This window comes from Muntiacus reevesi, chromosome 1 (assembly GCF_963930625.1).
Source record: "Muntiacus reevesi chromosome 1, mMunRee1.1, whole genome shotgun sequence".
Classification (NCBI taxonomy): domain Eukaryota; kingdom Metazoa; phylum Chordata; class Mammalia; order Artiodactyla; family Cervidae; genus Muntiacus; species Muntiacus reevesi.
In genome coordinates, this window is record NC_089249.1 from 163806507 (window position 1) to 163832496 (window position 25990).

Here is a 25990-nt window from a genome sequence, read left to right on the forward strand (position 1 = left end):
CTTCTACGTTTCTTCCCTCCTTAGCACTGCACTACCCAACTGCCCAACTTAAGAGCTAAATCAAAAATTAATTGATTTCAAAACCCAAATATCCTTCCTATCCTTTACTGAATTACCAACTGACTATAAGGGAAAGTACTGAAGACTAAAATAGAAAGAACCCAGTCCCTGGCACCGTCTGTCTGCTTGCTCTTTCTGTGTATCATGTGAGGTTTCATCCCCTCCAGGACCTAACCTGGGGCCTGGTCTCAGATGCAGGGAAGCTCATCTCCAGATCACCCACCCACATGGGGACCCCAGTGGGTGCAGCAGCAGAAGGTGATGGCTGTGCAGGGGTTCACGGCGCCCAAGGGCCACCTCGAGTGGTAGGTGGTAGGACAGAGCTCAGAAGCCAGCACCAGTGCCGTTCCGCCTACAGAACTGAGCTGCTGCCTCCTCGGGGTTCCTGTGAAAAACTGTGAGATGACCCAACTGCGAGCTGGCCACTGGGAACCCCTCGTATTTGGTAAAACCAGGCTGTGTTCTATTCCTCAGGTCACTTTGCTGATTCTACTTAGAACATATAAGGGTCCTGTAGCCGCAGTGGGGCCACCGTGCCCCAAGATTCATACCCCGTGTGGTCCCCTCCACCCCAGTGATGGCTCAGCCATGGGACACCTGGTAAGGGCCTACACAGCACAGCGGGCTTGTCATTTCAGGAGCCAGGTGGTCACCACGCCCTGAGGAAGCTCGGCTGAATTGGTGCATGATGAGACTGCCCCTCTGCCTCTGCTGGACAGAGCTGAAAGTAGGGCAGGCTGAGTTCAGACACACCACACTGAGCAGAAAACCACAGAGTCCACTCAAACTACAGAACACCGAGAGACAGGAAACCACTGCTGGGAGCCGCTGAGGTCCTGGTGGGCTGGAAGCAGCAATACAGTCAGTGAGGCACCGAGTCAACATTGGGGAGTGTCTCCTATTGCTAGGCACTGTGCTGGGACCATTTACAGGTACCATTTCATTCAGCTTCACCAAGGGAAGCAGAGTACCACTGCTACCTCCATTTTACACAGAGACAGAGGCTCAGAAAGGCTAAGGAAGTAGTTTGCCTAAGATCACCCACAGTGATAAAGGGACTTCCCTGGTAACCCAGTGGTTAAGACTCCACACTCCCAGTGCAGGGGGCCCGGGTTTGATCCCTGGTCAGGGTACTAGATCCCACACACCGCAACTAAAGATCCCGCTGGCGGCAACTAAGACCCGGAGGGCAGGCATGAGTGCTCAGTCGTGTCTGACTCTTTGCAACCCCGTGGACTGTAGCCCCCCAGGCTCCTCTGTCCATGGGATTTTCCAGGCAAGAATACTGGAGTGGGTTGTCATTTCCTCCTTCAAGGGATCTTCCTGACCCAGGGATCGAAGCTGCATTTCCCACATTGGTAGATGGGTTCTCTACCACTGAGTCACCTGGGAATCCCCTAAGACCCGGAGCAGCCAAATAAATTTTTTAAAAAAAGGTCAAAAATTTTAGGCCGGGTCTAATCAACTCCAGAGCCCAAGTTCATAATATTTGTACAGGCTCACACTGGCCAGAGTTAGCTTCCTTGCCATGCACCAGTTCAGGGTCCACAGTCATGGTGATGGGAGTGTGGGCATCTCCAAAGAAAGGGGCAAGGGCTGAGACGGGCGGCTCACCATGCTCCCTCCTCCAGTGGCTAGCGGTTCTCCTGGAGGAAGGTAGAGTGTTTTCTGTTGATACATTCAGCAGTTTCCCTTCGCTGTGGCTGTGAGATACTGGGAAACCAAGCCTGGTCTCCATGGCCCCCACAGCCCAATAGGCACCAGGAACATTCAGTGAGAATTTAACACATTTTTAAGTAGACACTTACCTTGCCATCCCAGCACATTTCTTGAAAATTCAACCACTGCCAACTGCATTCCTAAGCACACGCCTTGCAGGTGGAGGGAAAGCAAACGAAACTCCATTGAAAAGGGAGTCCCCATATTTCCAACCCGCCTATGTGGACTCTGTATCCTGACTGTTCACAGAATTCAAATGACGAACTCTCATGATTTTCTGCTATAAACATGCAACCCCCTGCTATGTTTTATCTGTAACAGATTTCAAACATGGGGTTTAAGTGTATATGAAGACTTCAGGTTTAAGAGTCATGTGATCTTAGAAATAAATAATATTCTCTTCAGTACTTTAAAATTCAAGTTTTCTTATCCTCCCTCATTAAGTTCCCACTTAAAATGGATCATGCTGAATATGACTAAAATTTACAGCACCAGGGAGCATCCAAAATCACTCTGCCCAATTAGACAGCTGGTTTTCCAAACAAGGATATAAAACCCAGTCTCACATGTCCTGCCAAACAGCTGGTTTCAGTAAATGGACAAGATTTCCTAATTGCTATTTCATTCTCTCAGAAGTCCATGACAACTACGTGGAGCTCAAGTTTAAAATGTTCATTTTAAAGAGGAGTTTACATTTCTCAAAAACAGAACCCAAAGGCTTCTACTTGAGCTGCTATCTGGAGAGACAGGATTTATGTTTGACTTTGATAATCTCTGTTTATTGACAGGCTCACAGGGCACTTTTTCTTGTCTTTCCTACTCCTTACCCAAAAAAGGTTTCTTCTGTTTCCGAGCCCAGGAGATGGCTTGGATTTTTCCTTCAGTCCCTCGGACACCAAATCCTCCTGGAACCAGCACGCCACTATGCAAGAGAGTACACCACAGGAAGCCCCTTTCCACCAAGTCCAGCTCCCAGAAACCACCCAAGGAGTCACTTCCAAGACACTGACGCCCTGAAGTCACTCCAGCGCTGAGGACTGTGATTTCAGTCCTGCCTATGACTTGTATAGAAACACTATGGACTTAGAAAATGCACACAAAAACATCCACTCTCCATCTTAGTAACATCAAGGAAATGCTTATAACCAGGAAAAAAAAAAAAACAGATGGCATACGTAACTGTAATACCACTACTGCACAATATTTGTCCCGGGCAGGGATTCTTCCCTAAGTTTGCATTTTTTTTTTACCCCTTGGCTCCCCCAAGTAGGAAGGGGGACTTTCCTGGTCAGTCAGTGCCACACTAACCATAGCTATATGGCTCTGTAACATTCAACTTGTCTAGGGAACCAGAAAGAAATTCTTACTGATTTTTTTACTGTTATATTAGATAATAGCAGCCAAAAAAAAAACCAAAACCATATTTATGAAATTCTACTGATGGGTCCTCATCAAATGGTCTGAATGAAAAACCTTTTATAAGCCTCATCCGGAGAATCCCCTGGTGGCATAGTGGTTAGGATTTAGCACTTCCACTGCTATGGCCTGGATTCAACCCTTGGTTGGGGAACTGAGTTTTCATAAGACTTGAGGCACCAGAGGGGATTTTTGTTTTTTAATTAAAAACAGTCTCATCTAAAGATGCATGCAGTAAACATTATCAATGAAGTTAGAACTACTTTTCTTCATATTAATTAAACTAATAAGCTGCGGAACTTTCTTCATGGTCCAGTGGTTAAGACTGCACCTTCCTTGTGGGAGAAGGCGAGGGTGGGATGTTCTGAGAGAACAGCATTGAAACAAGTATACTATCAAGGGTGAAACAGATCACCAGCCCAGGTTGGATGCATGAGACAAGTGCTCGGGGCTGGTGCACTGGGAAGACCCAGAGGGATGGGATGGGGAAGGAGGCGGGAGGGGGGATCGGGATGGCGAACACATGTAAAACCATGGCTAATTCATGTCAATGTATGGCAAAAACCACTACAATACTGTAAAGTAATTAGCCTCCAACTAATAAAAATAAATGAAAAAAATAAATAAATAAAATAAAAGCTAAAAAAAAAAAAAAAAAAGACTGCACCTTCCAATGCAGGAGGTACAGGTTTGAACCCTGGTCAGGGAGCCAAGATCCCAACATGCCTTGTGGCCAAAACACCAAAACATAAAAACAGCCATATTGTCACTGATTCCACAAACACCTGAAAATGGCCCACATCAAAAATATCTTTTTAAAAAACTGATAAGCTATATTTTTGTGAGGCTTCAGTCCTCCAGGGTGTAGCCCTTTCAATAATTAAAAGACATTTAAACAATCAGATTATCTACCACCATGAGAGAGCACAGTACTGTATTCATTAAGACACACCTCGAACCCCTGAAAGCAAAGGTAGAGAGTTCTGCTTACTGGGCGCTGCAGAGCTTCTGCCAGGCCTCGTGGTAGCGCACTGGCTCTTCCTGCAAGGTGCTAGGCTCCAGGTCCGTGGAATCTATGTACTGGGAGCAGTCAGAGTGGAGAGAAAAGAAGCAGGCTCGTGACTCCCGAGCATGTTCTGTCCTGATCTCTAAACAATACTACCCACACTCCATCTTTCTTAATTTTAATATAAAGTTTAAATATAACCTTCATGTGTTTATACTAATCTTTTAAAGATAAACTTTAGCACCTTTCTTATATTTTAGACTATGAGTTTTCTTCTCAAATCATGAAGCTTTGGCTCTCCATCTATACTCGGTCCGCTGGTGCAGACCCTGCAGTGTCCCCTCTGTTTAAGGCATCTCCCCCAGTCCACCTCCCCTTCCAGGAGGCTTCTCATGCTCCTTGATTGTGCTGAAGTGTAACTTACATACAGTGAAACACAAGCATTTTAAGTGTGTACTTGCATGAGTTTTGTCCCATGCAAAGGAGTGACCCCTACCTTGATTAAGATCTAGAAAGTTCCCCATGGTTCCCTCTGCCCCCCTGCAAACAGCATCCTTCCTGCCTCCCGCTCCAGGCTCTGTTTTCTGTCACCACTGGTTCTGCCTCCTCTAGAACTTCAGACAAACGGAACTATGCCCTGGATAGCCTTCCGTTTCTGAGATTCACCGTGGTGTGGTGTATCACCACAGACTTGATTCCTTTCTACCACTGGGTACTTTTCTACTGTAGGAATACAGCACATGATAATGTTTATCCACCGACTCATCCTGGACACGCGGGCTGTTCCCAGATTTTAGCTGTTATGACTAACTGGTCCGTTTGTATAAAAATACATTCTTTTGGTGGACATGTTTTCACTTCTCTTGAGTAAATATCTAGGAGTGGGATTGGCTGGGTCACACAGAAGGCGTGTGTTTACCTTCATGAGAAACCGCCAGACTCTTTTCTCGAGCAACTGCACCAGTTTACACTCCCACGTCCTCACCGACACGCTTAGCCTCTTAGGTGGGTGCGTGTTGGTACCTCACTGAGACTTAATTTGCATTTATCTCCCTGACAACTAAAGGCGTTAAGCATCTTTTCATCTATATCACATGTATCTTCTATGGAAGTGTCTGTTCAAATCTTCTGCCCGCTTTTTTATTACATTGCTCATCTTCCTGCTCCTTCCTGCCTAATACCCTGCGGTGACTTTCCTGAACCCGGGGTCAAAATCCAGGAGTGGCCCAATTGATACATTTCATGACCAGGCCCTCGCCAGCCTCTCTCCAGATACCCTCCAATTCACACTTCTCCTATCCACTGAGTTCCCAACCATTCCACACCTCCAAGTCCTTGGATAAATGCTATCTGCTCTTGGGAATGCCCTTCCCTGTGGCCTTATCTCTCTTCCTAGACCTGCCCACAGGCCCCTCCTCACACATCTACCAAGGCACGACCTCCCCTTTTCTGCATGCTCCTCTCATATCTGAGACACCTCACTGACTCAGACACCCTTCTCGTCCTCCACAATCTAACACATGATTGGCACAGGCTACCTCCAAGGGGATAAAATGAATCAATGACTGAAAAAACTAGTGAAAAAATAAGGCAAGGCAAGGTAAGGAGATCCCACAATTCTTAAAGCACATAGAACAGCTCCTCCTCTAGGAACCTGCTCACCAGCTCAAAGCAGCTTCATTTTCATCCTAGGAAACCCGTGGAAAGTAGGAGGCCAACCCCAGTGCGAAGGGCGAGGTCAGCTGCCCAGGGCCGTCAGCTCTGTGCCTAGTCAACCCCTCAGCACTGAGCTCCAACTCCACTTCTCATTTCTGACCCCTCCTGAAAAGCTCTATGTGGGAGATACTTTGCTGGTGAAAAAAAAGTGTAAGGGGACAAGTGAAAGGTTTTCAGGAAGAGCTGACCCAAATAGCACTTCCTCTACTCCACACACAGTTCCAAGCGCGTCACATGAACTCACTCAGTTCTTATAAAAAGGCACCATCACTAATTCTTTTCAAAGATGGGAAATCAGGACTTCCCTGGTGGTCCAGTGGTTAAGAATCCAGCTTGCCATTCAGGGGACACAGGTTCAACCCCTGGTCAGGGAACTAAGGTCCCACGTGCCTCAGAGCACCTAAGCCTGCACACCCCAAACAGAAAGTCTGTGCACCATAAGGAGAATCCTGAGTGAGGCAACTAAGACCCAATGCAGCCAGATAAATTAAAAAATATATATTTTTAAAAATTAAAAAAAAAAAAAAAAAAAAAAGATGGCAAAACCGAGGCCCAAAGAGAGCTAAGTAACCTGCCCAGGGTCACACAGACTCTGCGGCTTTGCCGCTGGGCTCTGGAAGCCCTGCCCTGAACCTTAACACTCCACCACCTCCAGCAGATGGGCAGGGGCTGTGCCCTGACATGCCAGCAGCTCAGCTTCTGCCCGGCTTGTCCCAGAGAACACAGTGAGCACTGTTCACCAGGCGCTGCCCGTGTTCCAGGCACCAGCTGGGTGAGTGGAGACAAGTTATGAGAAACCTCCCGGGTGGACACTGGACAGGTTCCAGCAACTATGCCACATGTTTGGCCACTAGGACTCACCGCTGGAGTCACCTGACGTTCAGATCCAAGTGTCCACTCTCTTGACTTCTACTCTGACCACATCTCCCCATATTTCCTAAAAATGCTCTACTGATCTCTCCCAGCCAGGAGTCAACCACAGATCTTTTTGATTTCTAAAAAGATACTCTGAGCTCCAAAAATACAAAGCAGGTGTGCATGCCGCAGCACACTACGCCTGTGTCCCCCGCTCACCTTGATTTCCAGTTTGTGGTTGATGGCCAGTGCAGAATGCTCCAGAGCTTTAATGACAGAAGCGTACGAGTCTGAGAACTTGGTGTATTTTCCCACGAGGGCAATAGAGCAGGTCTCCAGCAAGCGATCATACCTATCACCCAAAGGTCAAGAAACATCAAGTTACTCAGGACATACATACCCCCATGAGATAAAAATCACTATTTAAAGAGGGGGGAAAAAAAAGCAAGTCTGAGAAAAATATGACCGGAGTGACTACTGTCTGAGTTCTATGTACAGGACAGTAAAGACAAAGCAAGTTTCAGATCAACATGGCAGGCTTTGTAAAGAAACTAGGATTTTGAAACCCGCTACCAAGAGATGGCTTCAAAAATCTACTCCAAAATTAACAAACACAGACAATTCACAAGGGTTAATGGGGAATAGTCCAATTATGGGCATCCACACAACAGTCCATACTCATTAAAGTTTTTCATTATAAAGTATCATTAGTAACACAAAAATGCTTACAATATTTTATGAAAGATCATTAAACTGTGCTATTTTCATGGCCACATAATGATATACAAGCAAATGGACATAGACTGGAAGGGAAAAATGTCAAAATGAAAATGAGGATGGCTGAGCCATGGCATGCGTGCTCCCTCCGCACATGCCGATTAGTGCTGTCTGGGTGACTCTGCACACCCAGGGCTCGGAGGCGCTGGGCCAAGGCCCGTCATGTGCTGTGTAAGCCTCTCAAAGTGAGGGGTAGACAGGGTGGGCCAGTTCTCAAACTGATGAGCTGTGACAGTAGCAGTAAGAATAGACTGGACAGGACCTTCAGCCCACAGAGTGACCCACCGCTGGAGGTAGGAGGTTCTTAAAATAATGTTTCAACCCCCTGCCTTCCTGTTTTTAGTTTGATTCAGATCTTGAGCAACTTCATGCAACTGTATTTATTTTTGATGACAGACGCCCAGCTAAAGCTTTTCTTCTGCCTGATAATCTCACTGGCAACTAAATGATTTGAAAAATCCTTTTCCTCTGACACGGAAAATAAGAATCCAAATTCAGTGACAAAAAGAAAGGAAGAAAGAAAAGACTGAACATCCTTGCTGATCCTTTTGTGGTGTGGGGTGGGCACATTCCCAAACACAGTTCAGGTACCTGGGAGCACCCAGGAGTGCTCCAGCCATGTTCAGCCATCTGTGTGGGCCTCAGGTACCACTGCTAGCCCACCACCACAAGGAAGCCTGTTTGCACGGGAGACAAAGGGAGACAGCTGTGTCATCTGTGACCTAACCCAGCTCTACCAGGACTTCCTCATTCATGATGCAGCTACGTGAGGGTTAGCTAAGATCCTTTCTTCACAGTCCTTACCATGAAGGCCTTTCCAATGTGAGCTGATACCACATAAGAAAGAGCTGAATTCTGTGAGCTTCCACCAAAAAAAAAGGAAAAATAAGGCTGAGACCCCCAGGTCCTTATTAAGAAGCAAACCTGTCGGCCATCTCTTTCCACTTCATCAGCATTTTTCGTGGCTGCCTCTCAATAGGAAGGTCAAGTCTCCGGAGGAAATAATCTACAACCCCCTGCTCCTCTAACAACAAGGGGACTCGGTAGATGGACGAGACATCGTGGACACAGATCACCTGTTTAAAAGTGAGCAAAGTTAGTTCATGAAAAGGAACAAAAACTAACCGTGTTGACAGCCTCCTACCAGGTATTATGACCTCGGGAAAATAACTGTTCTAAATTTGAAAAACAGAGAAAAGGTCAACTTTCTAAAAAATATAAATTAAGAAGAACAGATAGTGGCTAATCTCCTACGAACATAGGTGCAAAAGTCCTCAAGAATTCATAAACAAAACCACAAATTAGTTTTTAAAAAATCATGTCCAAGTAGCAAATGTCCCAAAAACAGTGGTTCTAAAAATTGGCTTTTGTTGGAATCACTCCCAAGTGAGCTTTTAAAAAGTCAAATGCCCATGCAGCACCACACACCACTTAAATTTAACAGTAGAATTCACTACAGGAATAAATTAAAAGGTGGGGGGGAAGATCCCCTTGGTGGATGAGAATTTAACACAAATTCATAATAAAAATTCTTAGTAAATTGGGCAAAATATGAAAATATAAAAAACCCACAGTCAATGGGTTTGGCTTGATATTTAATATTAATGTCATTTAATACGTCAAGTCTGAAACAGGCAAACCTGGCCACTATTATTATTTCTATTCAATATATTAGAGATATTAGACATTACAATTAGATAAGAAAAATGTATATGAATTGGAAAATAAGAAATAATGTCACTAATTGGATATAATATTATTGCTTATTCATAAAAACCAAAGGAACTTACAGGCAAAGAATCAGAACTAATAAGTTTAGTAAGGTTGCTAAGCTTGAGATCAACGGGCAAAACTCAACAGGCTTTCCTACGTGTGTGTGTGTGTGCTAGCCACTCAGTCGTGTCAGACTCTGTGACCCCATGGGGCTGCAGCCCGCCAGGCTTCTCTGTCCATGGAATTCCCCAGGCAAGAATACTGGAGTGGGTAGCCATTCCCTTCTCTAGGGGATCTTCCTGACCCAGGGATCAAACCCAGATCTCCTGCACTGCAGGTGGATTCTTTACCATCTGAGCCACCAGGGAAGTCCCCTACATACGTCATATCTAATCAAGAAATAAAATTTTTAAAAAATATGTCATTCACATAGTAAAAAAATTATGAATACCTATAAATAAATCTAAAACACAATTCATAAAAATAAAAAGTCTATATATCACCTTCACAAAGAAAACTAGATTACTGAAAGATAGTTCTTTCAACAAATGGAGCTGCAACAGCTAGACAGCTCCATGCAAATTTTATTGAAGCTATCATCCATAAAAATTAACTTAAAACGAATCCTAGACCTACGTACGTCTTAAGTCCTAAAATTATACAACTTCTAGAAAACATAGAAGAAAATCTTAATGACCTTGATTAAGTAGAGTTCTTAGATATGACACCAAAAGTACCATCTATAAAGAAAAACATTGATAAACAGGGAGTTCATCAAAAATGTAAAAGCTTTTATGCTCCCAAAGACACTATTAAGAAAATGAAAAGACATATACCTGAAACTAACATGACACTAGAAATCAATTATACTTCAATTAAAAAAGGAAAAACAAAACAAAATGAAAAGACAAACCACAAGCTGAGAAAAAAATATGCAAATGATGTATCTGATAAAAGACCTGCACTCAAAATATATAAAGAACTCCTAAAACTCAATAAGAAAATTAAAAGACAGGCAAAATATGTGAAGTTCTAATTTAAATACAGAAACACCTGTCACATTTTTAATAGTGACTAATTTGAGCAAAATTCTGAGACAATGAAGACAGAAGAGGGGGAAAAAATCTGTATTTTTTAAATTACATGCAACCCTGCCTCCCAGCATTAGCTGTATGATGGAATTTGCCCCATATGTACAGTTCTGCTTCTCAACAGTTATGAATTTTTTTAAAAGTCCCCTATATAAGTTGAAGCTAAAACTCCAATACTTTGGCCACCTGATGTGAAGAGCTGACTCATTGGAAAAGACCCTGATGCTGGGAAGATTGAGGGCAGGAGGAGAAGGGGATGACAGGATGAGACAGTTGGATGGCATCATTGACTCGATGGACATGGGTTTGGGTGGACTCCAGGAGCTGGTGATGGACAGGGAGGCCTGGCATGCTTCGGTTCATGGGGTCACAAAGAGTCAGATACGACTGAGCGACTGAACTGAACTGATATAAGTTGGAACTTTGCTTTACATTTATTTTTTATAAAATGCCATGGTTCAGATGGTAAAGAAACTGCCTGCAATGCAGGAGAGCCAGGTGCAATCCCTTGGTCAGGAAGATCCCCTGAAGAAGGGAATAGCTTACCCACTCCAGTACCCTTACCTGGAGAATCCCATGGACAGAGGAACCTGGCAGGCTACAGTCCATGGGGTTGCAAAGAGTCGGACATGACAGAGCAACTAACATTTTCAATCTTAATGATAACTTACCCTATTTAGAATTGAATTACCTTCACTTGCAAGAACAGAAATGTAAAAAATAACTGAAGTGCATGAAAAAAGGCTGTTTATATCAACAAAAGTATTCTGACGTTCCACGCACTTAGTATGAAACAGAATCCCTCAGATGGAGTTCCTGGCTCCGGCATCAACCCAGGAACGATGATCTCCAGCCTCTGGCTGCCCCCCATGCCCTGAAGCACAAGCTGTCACGGAGCTGGAGGGCGCTGCCTCTGATGGAGAAAGGCTTTCCTCCTGCTTCATTCGCTCTAATGCCAGCACAGTTACTTTCACTTTTTCATATTCACTTTCCATACTCCTAGAAGTCTTGTCAATGGATTTCTCTTACTTTAACCCCGCTGCTTCATTCATTCCTCCCTAAGCCAGCTGGGCTCCCCTGATCCTCAAACAACCTAGTAATAGAACAAACCATCCATAACCCGACCATAAAGCTCCTTGACCTCAACTTCCTTCTGCTCTCCGTCAGCCAAACCTGACCAGAGTCACAATCCCAACTCACCACCCCTGGAATTTCCATACCATGCACTTGAGATACATCAGCTTCCACAATGTTGAGTTTCCTGTACCATAGGTAACTGCCATTAGCACGAGTAACAAAAAAAGATCAAAATAAGTCTAGAGTCTACAACACCTTAGACAGCAGGCTCCAGGAATATAAAGTTGAATAAAGTGATCCTTGCCCTCAAGAAGCTCGGTCTGTGAGGGGAGACATACACAGACAAAACGAACACACACACACACACACGGGAACACATACACATAAACACAATAAGGGGCAATTATGACAGGCTCACCAACAGGACCTGCGAGACACACAGGTCACCCAGAGTTTTGAGGAGGTTGGGAAGGTAAAACTTCTCAGACAATACAGAGTCCTAGTTGGGCTCCGAAGGAGGAGGAGGAATGGGAGATTGTCAGGCCTATTTTTGGGGAGGGGAGCACCCACTGGGCATGGCGGGAGCAAACAGTAGGAGGAGTCGGGACAGACAGGACAGGTAAGGGATGTTTGGGGAACCAGAGGGATAAGGTGATGGAGAACCACAGAGACCACGGGTGTCAGTTCTTCTAGGGAACAGTCTCCTGTCTCAAATTATGAAATAGCAACAAGCCTCATGAAACTGGTTAAGAGACTAGGCTAATTAGAAGCAAAAAATGATTTATGAGAAGACGAAATTTCTACTTACTTGTTCAGGTTCCACATGGCAGAACATTGATATTTTCTCTTTTACTGACGTGTCAAGAGGATTTGAGCACCTGCACACAACCTAGACATTTGGAGGGACGGAAGGGGTTACAAAGTTGGGTTTTTCTCCGGATTGAAATTAAGGTAGACACCACATTGTTAAGCTGGGTGAAGATGCCAACTCCTAGCACAATGCACAGAAACTGTAAAAATGTTACCTGTTTTCAAAACTTCCTAAATCCCAAGTAGGAGAAATGTGAAAGAGTGGTAGGACAAATTGACAGACAGATTAATGAGCCAACTGGGGTTTTCCTCAACCACTGTTCTCGGGTAGGAGGAAAATGAGAATGAATGATTGGCTGGGAGGAGAAGACACAATCTCATACATGCCAGGTACGGAAATCTTTGAAAACCACATCCTAGTTCAAAGCACTAACTCTATTTTGCCACCACTGGCTAACTACACGCAGGCCAAGAAAACAGAGGTTTTAGCTTTCACGAAGGCCAGATCTTAGTTAGACAAGATCACACTGAAACCAGATAACCAGGAATCTTACCAGGTCTGGGGAAAGCCCAAGCCCTCTGAGTTCCCGAACACTGTTCTGGGTGGGTTTAGTCTTCTGTTCCCCTGTTGAACTTGGCTATTTTACAGAAGGAAAAAAAAAGTTAGTTTCTCTGTGATAAGGGATTTTCAAGTATGACTTTTCTGCCAATCTCTTTTAATACATGAATAGATAATTTCACCATTTACCTAAACTACCATTTAGTTCTTAGACTGTCAAAGTTACACACATATATGTTTTACAGTAAAAGAGTTATTTAAGGTTTGTCCTAAAAGCAGTGGTACCAGTCCTATCTACCCCTTCGCCTTTCCAAACCCTAGAGACAGCCACTCCTCCACTTTTTTCTTTAAATTGGAGTATACATGATTTTTCTAGTGACTCAGCAGTAAAGAATCCGCCTGCCAATGCAGGAATGTGGATCTGATCTCTGGGTCAGGAAGATCCCCTGGCGAAGGGAACGGCTACCCACTCCAGTATTCTTGCCTGAGAAATCCCATGGACAGAGGAGCCTGGCCAGCTACAGCCCATGGGGTCGCAAAGAGTTGGACATAACTTAGCAACTAAAATAACAACAGTTGATTTACAATGCCGTGTTCAAGTGTACAGCAAAGTGACTCAGATATATTTATATATATATATAACTATATACATATATACACATATGTATATGTACACACATACATACATGTATACTTTTTCAGATTCTTTCCCATTATAATTACAAGATATATAGTGTAGTTCCCTATGCCATACAGTAGGTCCTTCACCCTTGAATGATCCTCCTACTATCCTTTACACTACTACTTCTTGACATTTTGAGGCATTTTCTACTGATTTCCCTTTTGGATCAGGAACCCACTCTTTTCATTTCCCTGCCCCCATTACATGCACCTGCCTTGGGTCTGCAGCCCCCATCTCAGTAGATACTGCACAAACTAAACCATGTGCCATGCCTCTTCCAGTGATTTGGCTTCCTTAGTTGGTTTCTTGGTTTTATTTTGTGGATATGCTGAGTTTTCTATATACTAATTTTTTCTCCTCTCACACATATATTTCTTGGGTATATAATTCTAAGTTAGAAGTCATTTTCCCTGAAAATTTTTAAGGAAACAGCTTCACTATCTTTTAGCTTTCAGGACTGCTGTTGAGAACTCTAATGCCACAGTGAGTCTTGATTTTTCTCTTTAGAGATTTTTAGAATTTCTGCCCCATTATTGCAAAATTTCACAACCATGTACCTTGGTGGGGGGTCATTTTTCATTTAATAAGCTGGGCATTAACTAGGCCCTCCAATCTAGAAATTCCTATCTGGAAATTTCCTTGAATTCTTTAGATCAGGAGTCAGAAAAATTTTCCTATAAAAGGCCAGACAATAAATATTTTAGGCTTTGTAGGCCACATACTCTCTGTCACAACTGTTCAACTCTGATGTTTTAACACAAATGGGCATGGCTGTTCTACTTTCAGAAACAGAAGGTGGGTTGATTCAGCCTGTCTGTTGACCCCTAGTTCACATTACACATGCCTCTCCATTTCTCCTATTTTTTAAAAACCCCATTATTTGGATCAGCAGTCCTAGACCAACCTCTAAGTTCCTTGCCTTTTCTCTCCTGTTTTGTCTTCTGATCTTCCTGCTCTACTTTATAGGGTATTTCTTTAGCCTTCTCTCTCCTAAATTTTCATTCTTGCTATTTAATTTCTAATTTCCAAGAATTCTTTTCTGTCCTTTGAACGTTCTCTTCTTAATGTATCTGGCTCCATTTAATGGATGCAGTTTATTTCCTCTTAATTCTGAGGATATTAATGAGATGTTGCTTTTTGTTTTTCTGAAGTTTCCTTTTCCTACCCCTGCAGAGCCTCAATTTCCTCTAAGTTAATTTTCTTCTGTTGTTTTGGTCTCTTGCATGCTATATGCTTTCTCAAAATGCCTTGTGATCACTGGCTGCCAGCTCACTCTAAAAGGTAACCGAAAGTTCTGTGAGTGAGTGGGCTTGTCCACCAGGGTCCTAGCTGTGGGAATCTGACTGGTCTGTTTTCACTGGGGAGCCTCTCAAGGCAGTGTGTTTTCTCCTGGTTAGTCACATACCCTAAGAATCCTACAGTCTCTTATAGACAGTCCCTGCCTGACTATGAAAGTGTGAAAGTGAAGTTGCTCAGTTGTGTCTGACTCTTTGCGACCCCATGGACTATACAGTCCGTGGAATTCTCCAGGCCAGAATACTGGAGTGGATAGCCTTTCCCCTCTCCAGGGGATCTTCCCAACCCAGGGATCAAACCCAGGTCTCCCGCATTGCAGGCGGATTCTTTACCAGCTGAGCCACAAGGGAAGCCTGGCTAGATGATCTGCAAACCCAGTAGCAGAAGGCAGGGTGTCTCCACAACATAAAATTACACTGTCCCTAGTGTCTACTCATCCAGAAAAAGCCTACAGTTTTCTGCCAAGGCAAGAGAGGACTGATGCCCAACTGTGCACATTACGGTAGCGAACGCCAGAGTCTAAGTGCTTCGGAAATAGCAATTATAACGAGCCCCACCTCACCCCGAGGCGCCCAGGGCTGCCCATTCCCGAGTCTTCAGGGTTCTGCAGGGCGAGCAGACTTGCTCTCTGCTTTCCCCGCTGCCAGCTTAGGATCCAGCTCTCCTAGGTCTGCCCAGCTCGTTTCTACAAGACCATCTGCTTTCTGCCTTCCTGATTTTGTTACTACTGACTCCACTCAAGAGGATTCATCTTTGTGAATTTTTGTCTTAAAAAGAAATTCCCTTTACTCCAGTTGCCGTATAGTTTCACCACGTACTAGAGACAAATGGACATGTGCAACCTACTGTCTTCAACTGCAAATTTCCCTAATCAATTTTTCAAATGTTTTTCATTTGATCTTTGCAAAAATATGATTATAATAATTTAAACTTCACAAAGAAGTGTGTATTCCCTGTTTCCTGCACCTCAAATATTTGAAACAGATAAGGAGTGAAAACCATCCTTTTCTCCCTCTTCTCCATCCCCCAAAGTGAAGCTCTAAATGCCTTACCTGCGGCACTAGGCTGACGTGAATGTTACAGAAGTTCTCTCGTTTGACCTTGAACTGGAATTGACGGAAGGCCTCAATAAAGGGCATGCTTTCTATATCTCCTACTGTCCCACCGAGCTAGAATAACAAAGTTTAATTTAGAGGTGAAGCACTAAATCTTCTTGTGGTTTAGTTTGCTAACAATTGCACTGTGTCATCTCAATTATCGCTAACAATGTAATACAGATGCCCTGGATCCAACAAACGTCAGTTAACAAGAAGCAGACATGTCTCTGTACTAAAAGATCCCTTTCTGATAGTCTCACCATTCCCCAAGGTTATTACGGATCTTTCCACATCATCGCAAGGAAAAGGTCGGGTAAAAGATGCCCTAAGGAATTTTATTTGTCTGAAGAGTCACAAAGCAAAGAACCTGAGATCTTACTACTTAGCCATAAATAACTTCTGTGTTATAATAAAAACCAGTTATAAACAAACTGCTGGAGCCTCTTGTTTTCACAGGAACACTGAGGTCTAACAGCTGGGATCAGCAAAGCAGGAAGACAGAAGCTGGAACCCCAGGAGGCTCGGGAAGAAAATTCCCGCCACTGCAGACAGAAGGTCGGACCGCCCGATTCTCTCGAGAGACAAAGGAAAGGGCGTCATACCGCTCTCATTGTACAAGCCATATTCAGCACGTGTATAAATGCTGGAAAAGGAGAAGGCGTGAGCGAAGTATTGCTTTTGATGGTGGGGCCACTCCACACGACGGTGATGGTGCCCTCACCTGCCACGCTGCCCCTGGGAGGGTCAAGGGCTTCACTGGCAACTGGCTTATCGGCAGCTGGTGGCTGACTAAAGAGGAGAAAATGTACACCCGGTCACATGCATGGGTACCACGGAGACTCAACAAACCTCAATAACACACACTTGAGGTTCCAGACCATCTTCGTCCACAGGTATTAAGGCCTGTCTCATTACCCACTCCTGGATGGCATCTGTGATGTGCGGGACCACTGAGGGAGAGAAAAGACCTCCGTGACTTGCACGTCCCACTGGCATTAACTGAGGCAAACATACTCTTTGTGACAACAAACCGCAGAGCAGCAGGGGGGTATAACAGTATCTTGAGACCCCTCTTGAATGCCCTTAACAAATCACACTCCCCCGGCCTCCCTTCCAGATTTCCCAGTTGTCACTGGAAGTCCTGCAGGAAGAGCAGGACCTGGAGGGGCAACCTGAGCCACCGGGAGCGGCGGCCCCAGTGCAGAACCTACCCTGGTTCCCCAACCTCTGCGCGGCTACTACCCCTACTGCTTATGGCTGGGGAAGCACATCACACACACACCCTTTTCCAAGGACAAGAGAGCCCCAGGACCTGGTTCCATTTCGTTTCCGGTTTACCGAAGGGTAGACAACCTGCTGCAGAGACAGGACAGCGCAACGGGGTGCCTGGGACCCAGCATCTGGGGCCAGAATGTCTGGATTCAAATCTCAGGTCCTCCACTCATTAGGTGTGGATCTTTGGGCAACATTACCTAACTATTCCTAAGTCCAATCTCCCTATCTGTGAACTGGAGGTAAGAGTTTCTCCTTCCTAAGGTCATGGAAATGTCACCAGAGCGCCCTGGTGACAGAGCTGATAAGCAGACAGTGTTCACCCTCATCAGCCACAGCTCGGCACTTTTCAAATCACAGTCCTGGGGCTCAGGAGGCCAGTTCCAACAGAGCAGAGATTACTGTTTAACCCACTATGTATATAACCCGCAGCGCCTCCAGCACGGGATATGACGTAGTCCGCTCACAGCAGCCAGAGTGATCTTTTAAAAATACAACTCAGAGTTCACCTCTCCCAGGCTTAAACTCCTGAACGGCCTTCCAGACTCTGCATAAAAGGTGACCTCCATGCCACGGCCCTTCGGGACACCCCGTGGGACCTGGGTGCAACCCACCTCTCCCCGGTACCTTGGTCTCGTGCAGAAAGCCTCCCTCCTGGTACCCGACCAGGCCCGCTGCCACCCGGTGTCTCTGTCTGTGCTGAGCCCCCTCCTTCCCTTCCCAGGACTAGCTTCTCAGCTCACAAGCCCCCTCCTTGGAGGCTTTTCCTGACCACCAGTCCTAACCCCTTTCCCCACCACTCTCTCCTCACTCTATTTAGTTCCCTCTTGACTCCTACAGACATTTCACTTCATCTGTTTATTTTTTCCTCTCCCACGTAACCCTGTGTAACCTCCATGAGGACAAAGGCCTCCCTGGTCTTGTTCACCATTTACTCCCAGCACCAGGGAGCGTACTGAGCAATGAATAAATCACTGACGAGTGAATGAATGAATGAAAACATCAGGGACCTAGAACAGCAAACTGTATGATAAAGATCACTGCAGCTCCTAATCAATTCTGTCCTGTGTGTTGGGAACTCAAGAGACATACTCCATTGACTCAGCTCTTTTGATTCTGCCAACAACCTAGATAGGTAGGCACTGTTATTAACCTCATTTCACAGAGAAGGAAATTAGACTTCAAAGAGCGGAAGTGATCTGCCAGGGCTCAATAAGCTGGTAAGTGGGAGAGCAAAGACCTACACATGGCCCCCCAGCCCAGAATCCAGCCAGGGTGGCCCCAGGGCAGAGCCAGCTGTCAGTGTGATCCTCCGTTCGCAGTCCAGCAAAGTCCAAAGTCAAAAGCAGATTTACTCTCACGACTCAGATGAGAGTCACTCTTCAACAACCCCCCAAATTTGGATTTATGCCATTACAGCAGACCAGTGGTTTTCCAACCCCACCTTTTAAAAAGTAGCACGAGTCTCAAATGATCAGTGTGCAAAATCCACACACAGCAAAGGCTGCACTGGTGAATGCTCAGGCGGACCCAGAGACCCACTTCTCAGACTCCCTCCAGCCCATGACCAGTCCAAAGGCCAATGGACATGATGGGAGTCCTTTCCCTTCTCACTGTCTATACACAGAACATTCCAGATGCACAACACACACTGCCTGGCTTATTGCCCTCATCTAGTTGCCTTCATCACTTCACACTCATCACTGTGCAAAAACAACAGCTCTCTCACTCAAATCACACAGCTGGACTGTCAGCCTCAATGCCATTCATAGAGAGGAAGGAGCCCACTCAAAAAATAACTTGAATTTTCAACTGAAAATATATTTCAATCACAATAGTTGATGCTTTCATGCTGAAATTGCATAAAAGGTACACTTTTTTACACAAAAGAAATTAAACTGGCTAAGATTTTTAAACATTGAAGGCAAACCCAGTATTACCTTGGACGGTTTTCCCCAAATAATCTCCTTTGCGTTCCTTGTTAATGACGTACTGATAGATCTTGCCAGTGGTCAGATTATTGTCCTTGGTGAGGCGGATATCAAGGAAACGTTCATAGTTACCCAGGTCAAGGTCTACTTCCCCACCATCATCTAGCACAAAAACCTCACCTGCAGTGAACAGTGAAAACGGTTAGGACGCGTGAAAGATAGATACACCATGGCACGACTTGAGTCCCCAAATATAAACACCTGAACAGAACAACGTTTGCATTAACTTGACAAAGGAAGGACATTTATTTTAGAAAAGTAAATATAACATGAAAGAAAAATCACCCACCATTCTGCAAAAGATTAACTCAATACTTCCAGTCTACCTCCAAACCCATTCTGAATCAGAACAGTCTGCTGTGAAACAGCATGGAATGAACAGAAGGAAACTACAGCCATGCAAGACACAGGTTTGGTATGGCATCCACCGCCCAAAGAAAAAGAACTTTCGACAAAGTCGCCTACTTGAGCAGAGAAAGGTTTAAATGTGATAAAAGTAGGATTTGACCCAAAAAGTTAAACATAGTCTAGTCATGCTGATTATAAAAACTGACTTCTGGGCCATGTTTTAGTCCAAAAGAAAAGTGCAAAATTGCTCAAGTTTCCTCCTATTCTTTTGTTTAAGATGCATGCCTTGAAATGCCATTACAATTTGTGCCCTAAATGGGGCCTTCCAACCATCACAATGGAGACAAGCTCAAATATAGGAAAAGTAAAAATTGGCCTTGCTTTTCCCTCATCCTCTGCTATCAAGAATTCTGAAATATTACTTCAATGTTTCCATCTTTTCCTGACACAAAGATTTTGCTCTGATGATACTCATAATTTTTACCTCTTATTACAAAGTAGGAGTATGAAAACAATTTAAAAACTGAAGTTTTTTTTAACATGTCTTAACAGTACATCTACCCCCAATTTCAAGTAATTACTCTCTTACATAATTCAGACAGTCATCACACAGTTGGTAGGTAACCAGCAATAGAAAAGAAGTGCTGTATTCCTATCTTAATGGTTTTGACTTTTCACTCACTTTAAAAGATGCTTGCTTTTATTATCCAAACTCCGTAAGCAAAACATAATGTCAAGCATAGAGATCACCCAAATTCAACATCTATCTGTGGCCAGAATCCCTACAAAGCAGTCCTTCGGCCTCTGAACATCTCAACCAAAGAGAACACACAAATTCTTGAAGTTGTCACCCCACTCTTGGAGAGCATTTGCTATTAGTAAGATTGTATATTGGGCCAAAATCCATGTTCTTAAAACTTCTTATCCAGCCATCCCATTCCTAAAGATTTGAGCCACAGAGAATAAACACAATCCCTGTTCTCAAATATTTGAAAAGTCACCATGTCGCCAGATATCATTTTCCAAGAGAAAAGACAAATTTTCATTCAGCCATCTAAAATATCTTTTCTATCAAAGAAACCACAAAACTCTAATAACTCCATTGCCCCTTAAGATTTCTGCTTCCTCTATGTCAGGGTAAGAAAACCATCACTCTGCTCTGCCAACGACTCTTCTCAGGAGGCAGGAGGCAGGTCATGCGAAGCAAAACACACACAATTTCCAAGAACTGACATTTTCTTTCACATATTACATAATTATTATTTTTAAAAAAGAAATGCATTTTGCTTACCATGCTCGTAAGGAGAGAATGTGCCTGCATCAATGTTAATATACGGGTCAATTTTAATGGAGGTCACATGTAAACCACATGACTTAAGTATTGTGCCCACACTGCTGGCGATGATTCCTTTTCCAATTCCTGATATGACACCGCCAGTAACGAGAATGTACTTCATTTTACTTGTTGACCTGAGAGAAAGAAAAAAACATACCTCAATAAATCAAACTGATGTGTGTTGAAATGCCAGCTCTGCCACTTACTAGCTAAGAACCTCTAGGAGTCTCAGTTTCCCTATATGTTGTGTGACTTTGGAATATTGTTATGTGAGATTCCAACAAATGTTTCTTGGATCACTGGATGGCTTTAGTCAAATATGACTTGGAAAACAATTGCTAATTAAATAATGCCACTTTTGTTTAAAGTTTTGACAGCTAACAACCTTGTTGTTTAGTCGTTAAGTCATGTCCAACTCTTTGCAACCCCATGGACAGTAGCCTGCCAGGCTCCTCTGTTCATGTAATTTCCCGGCAAGAATACTGGAGTGGGTTGCCATTTCCTTCTCCAGGGGATCTTCCTGACCCCAGAGATAGAACCCTCGTCTCCTGCTTGGCAGGCAGATTCTTTACCAAGCTACCTGGGAAGCCCAACAACCTTGAGAGCCTATTAAAAAACAAACAAACAAACAAACCCCAGCTCTGCTGACAGAACACAATGCTCCCAAAGCTGGCTGACACTGCCACCAGACACCAGGATGTGCTTCAGGCAGGTGCACGAGGCGGGTGCTTCATTATTTTCCCTTCATGGGGAAAATATTTCAATACTGGATGAGCACTCTGATCCCCCATGAAAAAGGTAATGAATGTCTTTGGCGAAACTATACTGTATCGCCAAGTAAACACAGTTCATTTAGGTTATAGAAGACAGAAGAAAAGAACTTCAACATTTAAAAGGAGGTGCAGTTAAAACTAAAGGTCTTTGAATTAAAGGTAACTCTCTTCTGAAATTTAACAAGTTCTTCCTTACCAGCAATCTTTTCCAGTTATATCATAAGGAGAGACTGTACATACTGGAGGAAAAGGACATCAGATAATAAACCAGTCTGAAGCACATACTGGGCAGAAGACTCAGAGAGGAAAGAGAAGATTAAATCTTAAGAGCAGGGGTGGCAGGGAACAGAAGAATTAGATTTGGTGAGAGAAAAGGGGGTGGACAGATGCAAGAACTCCAGAGGTGAAAGGTGAGCAGATAAACAGCGACAGGCTCACCAGCAAGAATTTACCACTGGCCCCAGCTTCAGAGGCTCAGAAATATCACTGGGTCAGTAAACCCGAATGTGATCAAAAGGAAAAACACAATCACAAGTAGAAGAGAATGTTTTGGCACAGTCCAGGACATTTTCCTCCTCTGGGAACACTTCCATGTGAAGCCAAATTATAATAAAAATAAGCTAAGAAAGGAACAAGGAAACTGGGGAGTTCTGCTTGAAACATTCCGCTGCCCTGCTGTGTTCCTCCCCAAGGCAGGAGTGAGCATACTTGGCAAAGAGATGAGAATGCTCAGAATGTCCTCCCTACTTGGACAGCAAGAAAGACACCCAACCATGTCCTGCTTTCTATTCTGTTGGAGCATTCCCAGAAGCATGCTCCTTGATTTTGTCAAAATGCACACGGGACTCCCAAAAAGGGCTTTATGGACAGATAAATCAGAGAAATGCTGGTTAAGCAGTCAAATGGTTTCTTTAATGCAAGACCCATGGGAGCCTTTAATAAGTCAATGTGCACTGTGATTTCCCAAAGGGATATATACAGTCTGCAGTTTCTCCAAACTTGTTTGACCCCAAGTCCCTAGTATTTGAGAGACACCCTGCTCTCACTTCACACCTGAACAGTGCCTTACTGACATGTGAGTATCTAGACCTGGCTATATTTTAGAGCTGTCCTAGCCAGGCTATAGTCTAGCCTCACTGATTAAATTTTGGATGTTCCTAGAAATTTCTCAACCATTCTGAGTGGTACAGAGTGGATTACTTCTAGAGAAGACTCATCTCATCCATTTGCATTTAATTGGCCTTGATTTTACTCAGAGAGGATAACACCTCTCTTTAGGGGAGATTCCTGTAGCCCTCCACAGTGCCTGGCAATAAACATTCCAATGTACTCAGCGACCAGGCAGGAGATGCTGATGGGAGATACTGTCATCATAGTCATTCCCATGGATGGCCTACCCAATAGCTAAGTGCTACTATGCTAGACACTCTAGGGACCACAAAAATTACTCAGATCTGGGCCCACAGCTCAAGTTGCAGTCCAGTTGAGAGACAGAACCATTTACAAATAAATGAGTAATCTGGTGATGGCCAGTAGCAAAGGGATGATATGTGACAGGTATAAATGGGGAAGAAGACACAGCAGAAAGCTTTCAGTGGCAAGACTGAAGGGTAAGTACCATGGACATCAGAAAAAGGTGGAAGCAGCCTAGAGAAGATTCAGACACCTCCTGTTATGTGGACCTGACAACGGCTTTGAAGGACAGGGAACAGAGTGAAAATGAAGGTGACAGCTATCTACGGAACACAGACGCAGGGCCAAGAAAAAGAGACTGAGAATGAGGGGGGTCTGGGGATGGTGGGAAATAAATTGGAAATTTAGGCAAGGGCCTAAGCCATGTGGCAACTCTGAGTGCTCAATCTGAGCTTCAGTCGGAAGGTGAGGAGACTCGGGAAGGTTTTCAAGCACGGAAGTAACATAAATCAAGATGCATCAGAGGAATTCAACAAAGATGAAACAGCAACAAAGATGTTGTTGGTAAATGTTGAGATCCAGCTGCAGCTCCACCGGTCATGTACTGGGACCTGTCAAGTCATGAAAGCCGCCTGAAGCCCGAGTCCTTACATCTGTTAAACCGGGCTGAGAATCTCCGCATCGCCCGTATCACAGGGCTGCTGAGGATTCAAAATTATAATGAGTGTGGACTAAGTGCGCCACGCACACATATTGAACTTCTTTAAAATGCAGCATCTTCATTCTGGGCGGCCGGGAGGTAAGGAGGTGAGGAGGCCAGCTGTGGGGCCGAAGCTTCCAGCAAGGGAGGCCGCCTGGCTCTGTGAGCTCCGAGGCCCCTTCCGCCTGCGGGAGTCCGGGCGCGCCCGAGGGGGCCGCAGCCAGGCCGCCGAGCCCATCCCCCACCGCGGCGGGCCTGTCAGGGGACTTGATCTCCCTCCAGCGAGGCTAAGGCCATGTCTTGATGCTGGAGGGGCGAGGGCCCGGGCAGTTCGAATGGAAGGGCGGCCGCCGGGCTGCTCGGGGCGGGCCGGGCAGAAGGGGGCTCCCGCGCCTCTACGGCCCCCTCCGCCCCGCAAGCCACCCCGGCACCCTGATCAGGCGAGCCAGGCCGCACGGACGAGGGCGCTGCCGGGCCCCGCAGCCCGGGTCCCCGCGGCCTTTCCCGCCGCCCCACGCCCCCTACGGCCGCTCTACTCGGCTGCGCCCGGCCACGCGGCCCGGCGCGCGGGAGCCGGCTCCTCGCCGGCCTGGCCACCCGCCCCACTCCCGTTAGGCACGCAGCCCATTGGGCAAGCCGGCGGGCCATCTCGCCCCTGATTGGTGGGAACGATGTCTGTCACCGGCGGTGGGGCAGTCCCGCACCGGGCTCGGCTCCCGCCGCCGATTGCTGCACTGGAGAACAGCTCCCGCGGGATCCCCAGAGTCAGCCTACCTGAGGCCGGCTTTAAATCCTGCCGTCGGCTACGGAGCTAAAAGAGCGACGCTCACACTGAGCCCCGGCAGCCAGTGCACCAGCCCGGCCGCATGCGCCGGGCAGTCTTTCACGGAGGCGGGCTCTAGGCGGTGCGCACGCAGAGGCAGGGGGCGGGGCGGGGGTGCGGGCCCTCCCCCGGGCGGGACCTGGATGCGCGGGGCTGGATGCACTCCCCGAGTGCGCAGGCGCGGGATGGCACGCTTTCCCACCCGTGCGGCGGATCAGGGATCGTCCTCCCAACGCTACTGACGCCTGGCAGACGCGAGCTGTTGGGAGACCGAGCAGGTCGTGGCGCTTCTGCCTTGCAGCCTTTGTCACAGCCAGTAGTGCGGGCTTCCCCTCTGAAGGGGGAGAAGACCCTCTTTTGATTCACACTTGGCACATCCCATCGCCTGGCTCCAGCCCCCCACTCTCCAACAGCCTTCTAGAGGAGGCGAGATCATCACACGGTGTCCCTGAACCGTCTGACCTTGTGGTCAAGATGGTGTAACCCCCAACCCGTCTCCCCTGCGGCGCCCTCCAAAACCATGGGGTGCCTGCAGTGTCACTGTCCACCTCTAGTCCAGGGAGGGCCGAGAGGGAAGGCCGAGAGGGAGGCTAGACGCAGGCTCCTTCCTCATCTTGGGAGTAAGAATGTGTGAGGCAGAAAGAAAAGCCGGTATGAAGGCAGGGAGGCCCAGAAGAGCCTTGCCCAGTTGAGTTGGAGTCCAGTGTCGCTGCATTGGAGAAAGTCAAGGAAAGACAGATCAATATGGTGTGGCCACACCACACAGAACATTAGGAACCAAGGATTTTCTACCCCCCCCACCCCCACCCCCAGGGCAGTGAAAAGCCATAGCAACTTTTTTAAGGAAGGGGTTTTGTTTTGAATACTGAATACCTGCACTTTTTTTTTTCTCCAAACACTATACATGTGTGTACCTAAAAAGTAAGTCTCTGTATCCCAGAGTTCTGTTTTCTTCCCTAAAAGCAGTTTGTCACGAGTCCTTGTATACCTTCACTGAAGGATGTAAAGCAAAGATATGACGTGATCAGACTTGTATTTCGGGACCATGATTCAACCAAATGGATTCCGAGAAACCAGTTAGCAGGCTTTTGCCTTCTTCCCAGTCTGAATCACCACCGCTTCTGCTCTGCCAAGATGCACTCTGCTCCAAACCTCAAACATGCTTGGGATGTTTCACAGCCACGCTTCTTTCAAGAAGCATTTGGTGTTTATCAAAGTGCCTGGGATGTGATAGACACTGAGAACGTACTTGCCAAATTAAAGAAGGTGCTGGAGAGGATACATGCCTCTTGCTCAGCCCCTCTTCTGGGTGACTGCTTTACCGTTTCCTCTCCTTCTGCAGACCTCTACTCTTTCTCAGCTGATGGCCTTACTTCCTGTCTCACTAAGAAAATAGCAGCCATCAGGAGAACTCCCTTGAGTTCCCACCACACTATCCATCAGCCTGCTTGCATCTGTGC

General features: G+C 45.7%; 1 protein-coding gene across 1 annotated transcript in view; it reads right to left on the bottom strand.

Annotated features, from left to right (window-relative positions):
- CTPS1 (CTP synthase 1) overlaps nucleotides 1–24623 on the bottom strand; it is a 31259-nt gene extending 6636 nt beyond the window's left edge. Inside the window, exons 1-12 of the mRNA XM_065915291.1 lie at nucleotides 24482–24623; nucleotides 20777–20955; nucleotides 19087–19257; nucleotides 16724–16824; nucleotides 15830–15946; nucleotides 12795–12878; nucleotides 12239–12319; nucleotides 8474–8625; nucleotides 6992–7124; nucleotides 4187–4275; nucleotides 2607–2701; nucleotides 1869–1931 (exon numbers count right to left, since the gene is read on the bottom strand). Of these exons, the coding sequence (XP_065771363.1) occupies nucleotides 1869–1931; nucleotides 2607–2701; nucleotides 4187–4275; nucleotides 6992–7124; nucleotides 8474–8625; nucleotides 12239–12319; nucleotides 12795–12878; nucleotides 15830–15946; nucleotides 16724–16824; nucleotides 19087–19257; nucleotides 20777–20942 (1252 nt within the window). The 5' untranslated portion in view covers nucleotides 20943–20955; nucleotides 24482–24623. The remainder of the gene's footprint in view (nucleotides 1–1868; nucleotides 1932–2606; nucleotides 2702–4186; nucleotides 4276–6991; nucleotides 7125–8473; nucleotides 8626–12238; nucleotides 12320–12794; nucleotides 12879–15829; nucleotides 15947–16723; nucleotides 16825–19086; nucleotides 19258–20776; nucleotides 20956–24481) is intronic.
- Between the last annotated feature and the right edge of the window lie 1367 nt (nucleotides 24624–25990).